The following is a 2,941-nucleotide window of genomic DNA, read 5'->3' as shown; positions in this document are numbered from 1 at the left end:
ACTCCGGGACCCTCCGGCGTCCCCACCAAGTGACCGAGTCTCCCTGCAACAGACAATGACTTCAAACGAGCTGGGCGCCTGCGCCTGACCTCTGGCTTTCGCTCCACGCCCCTTCCCTGGCCCCAAACCCGCCGAGGCCCCGCTCTCTACCCCGCGCGCCTACCACAGGAGTCCTCCTGCCAAGCCTTGAGACACCGAAACTGTACCTGGGAACCGCAAACACACAACACACTGCAGACCCGGAAGAACCTGTCCCAGTGTTGACCACACCCCCTGGCTAGGGGCAGGGCTTCCGGCCTCGAACTTTTACTTCCGCTTCCGGTTCCTAGCGATAACTGTTGCCGGGGTTCAGCGCTCGGGTGAGGAGCTGGTGGCGTCGGCAGGTTCCAGGCGATTCGAGGTGAGGGGGTCAAGCGGAGAGGCTCGGAGTCGGAGAAAGCTGGCGCGACCCAGCCACCCAGGGTCTGGGGTCGGTGGGAGGTGAGGCCAGGGAGTTTTGTGGCAGGGCCTTCAGGCGGCGAGAAGGGGCGGAGGCGCGGCCGCCTGGGGTTCGCGGCCCTGGGACAGGGGACTTGGGGCCGGGGAGTATTCGAGTCCGGGGGGGCGGGGGCAGAACGGAAGGCTCAGTAACCGGGAATTTTAGGGCCTGGGACTGGGAGACTTGTAGGCTGGGGTTTCTGGGTCTGGGAGACGCCTGAAGCTCTGACTCTGCTGCCTCCCACCCACCCCTCGCTTTGTGTAGGTCCAGCTAGGATGATCGAGGTTGTTTGCAACGACCGTCTGGGGAAGAAGGTCCGCGTTAAATGCAAGTATCCACTGGCAGCCGAGAGGCAGTGGTACCCGCAGGGGTGCTTGGCGTGAGGCAGGCAACTCAATCTGTGTTGTCGGATGGTTTTAGTTAAACCCGGGAGAGGGGGCGGATGGGGTCCTGGCAGATGGTAGTCTGCCCTGGAATGTCCTCTTCCTCGTTCTACCGCTTCCATTTGCCTTAACTGCTATGCGCCCAGCACGGATGATACCATCGGGGACCTTAAGAAGCTGATTGCAGCCCAAACTGGCACCCGTTGGAACAAGATTGTCCTGAAGAAGTGGTGAGTGCAGCGGTAGAGCCACTGGGTGGACTGGACTAGGCTGGAAGGTTTTGGTTGGGGGAGCGCTGCAGGCAGCCCTTTACTTAGGCTTGGCTACCTCATTCGGCCTTCAGACTGAAGAGCCTCCTTAGCCTCATCTTTGAAATGTCTCTTTTTCTTAGGTACACGATTTTTAAGGACCACGTGTCTCTGGGGGACTGTATCCTTTGTGTGACTTTTTGAGGAAGCATCTACATACCCAGCCTCCGTTATCTTTGTTCAAAACTAAAGTCTGCATGAGCTTATGCATATTAAGTGTTTAACTTAATACGTGGCACATGGTGAGCACTTAGAAAATGGGAGCTAGGTAATTATTTGGTTGGGGAGGAGGGTGGTTGGTGAAATAATTTGACGTCAAGTTCAAAATACTTATTACTGACCTCCACCTGAGTGCTGGACAGTAGGTCAGGGTGGGGTGAGACTCAGGCATATCTGTTGTGCAGAAGGAACAGAAACTTTTTAAAATTTTTATTTTATTTATTTTTTTGAGACAGTCTGGCTCTGTCGCCCAGGCTGGAGTGCAGTGGCACGATCTTGACCCACTGCAACCTCCACCTCCCGGGTTCAAGCAATTCTGCCTCAGCTTCCCAAGTAGCTGGGATTACAGGTGTGTGCCACCACTCCCTGCTAGTTTTTGTATTTTTAGTAGAGATGGGGTTCCACCATGTATGCCAGGCTAGTCTCAAACTCCTGGCCTCAAGTGATCCTCCCGCGTCTGCCTCCCAAAGTGCTGGGATTATAGCGGTGAGCCACTGCGCCTGGCCTAGAAGGAACAGAAACTTTTTTTTTTTTTTTTTTTTTGATGGAGTTTTGCTCTTGTTGCCCAGGCTGGAGTGCAGTGGTACAATCTTGGCTCACTGCAGCCTCTACCTCCCAGGTTTAAGCGATTTTCCTGTCTCAGCCTTCCAAGTAGCTGGGATTACAGGTGCCCACCACCACACCCAGCTAACTTTTTGTATTTTTAGTAGAGACGGGGTTTCACCGTGTTGGCCAGGCTGGTCTCAAACTCCTGACGTCAAGTGATCCACCTGCTTCGGCCTCTCAAAGTGCTGGGATTACAGGTGTGAGCCACTGCGCCCAGCCAGAAATTCTTTTGTAAAGTTTCGGTTCTCTCCAAATAAAAATGGCCTGGTCCAAAATGGGCTTCCTTAGCCCTGGGCTGAGACCTCAGGCCACCCTGACCCAGCTGTGAATGAATGAGAGGGGTGGGGACGGAAGCCAGAGTCAAGATTCCTTAACACCTTTCCTTCAGATGAAATCCACGATGGGATGAACCTGGAGCTTTATTATCAATAGATGAGAATCCTCATCTTCCTGCCCCGCTTTGCTCTCCCATCCTCATCCCCCACACTGGGATAGATGCTTGTTTGTAAAAACTCACCTTAATAAACACTTAGATGTTGCTTTGTTGTTGTCTCTTTGTATGAGAGCTGTCTAGTGATGGGTGGATCAGTCGCTGTTTGGTCATCACTACACCGTCAGTATGCAGCTGCTAAAATAAGAGCTCCGATCAACTGGATCCATGAGGGCTGAGTAGACCAGGAGGCTGGGAGTCTGTGTGGGAGCCCAGAGAGAACTCTGGGGTTTGCTGTGGGTGTCTGAAGGTCAAGAGACCCTGGGGTTATTGTCACCCTAATAGACCAAAGAACCTCCGGGTAATGACAGTAGATATAATTGTTAGGAATTCAGATTCTGAAATCACACAGACCATGTGTGGAATGTCAGCTCTGCCACCAAGCAGCTGAGTGACACTAGGCAAAATTTTTTAACCTCCGTACGCCTTTACTTCCTTATCCACTGGAAATAATTGT

At 53.1% G+C, this 2,941-nt stretch overlaps 1 protein-coding gene across 1 annotated transcript; it reads left to right on the top strand.

Annotated features, from left to right (window-relative positions):
- The first annotated feature begins 299 nt into the window (after nt 1–299).
- UBL5 (ubiquitin like 5) lies at nt 300–2,536 on the top strand. The gene is made up of 5 exons (XM_003275718.4): nt 300–400; nt 743–809; nt 1,008–1,091; nt 1,253–1,290; nt 2,383–2,536. Exons 2-5 carry the CDS (start codon nt 754–756, stop codon nt 2,424–2,426), a joined length of 222 nt encoding a protein of 73 aa, XP_003275766.1. The 5' UTR covers nt 300–400; nt 743–753; the 3' UTR covers nt 2,427–2,536.
- The last annotated feature ends 405 nt before the right edge of the window (nt 2,537–2,941 follow it).

Source organism: Nomascus leucogenys, chromosome 10 (assembly GCF_006542625.1).
Source record: "Nomascus leucogenys isolate Asia chromosome 10, Asia_NLE_v1, whole genome shotgun sequence".
Classification (NCBI taxonomy): Eukaryota; Metazoa; Chordata; class Mammalia; order Primates; family Hylobatidae; genus Nomascus; species Nomascus leucogenys.
Note: the sequence above shows the minus strand (reverse complement) of the source record. Positions and strands in the feature narration are given on the sequence as shown.

Coding starts and splice junctions, on each gene's coding strand:
- UBL5 (XM_003275718.4), top strand. CDS start 754: ATGATCGAGGTTGTTTGCAACGACCGTCTGGGGAAGAAGGTCCGCGTT. Junction 810..1,007: donor AAGGTCCGCGTTAAATGCAA/GTATCCACTGGC, acceptor CTATGCGCCCAG/CACGGATGATACCATCGGGG. Junction 1,291..2,382: donor CCACGTGTCTCTGGGGGACT/GTATCCTTTGTG, acceptor CCTTTCCTTCAG/ATGAAATCCACGATGGGATG.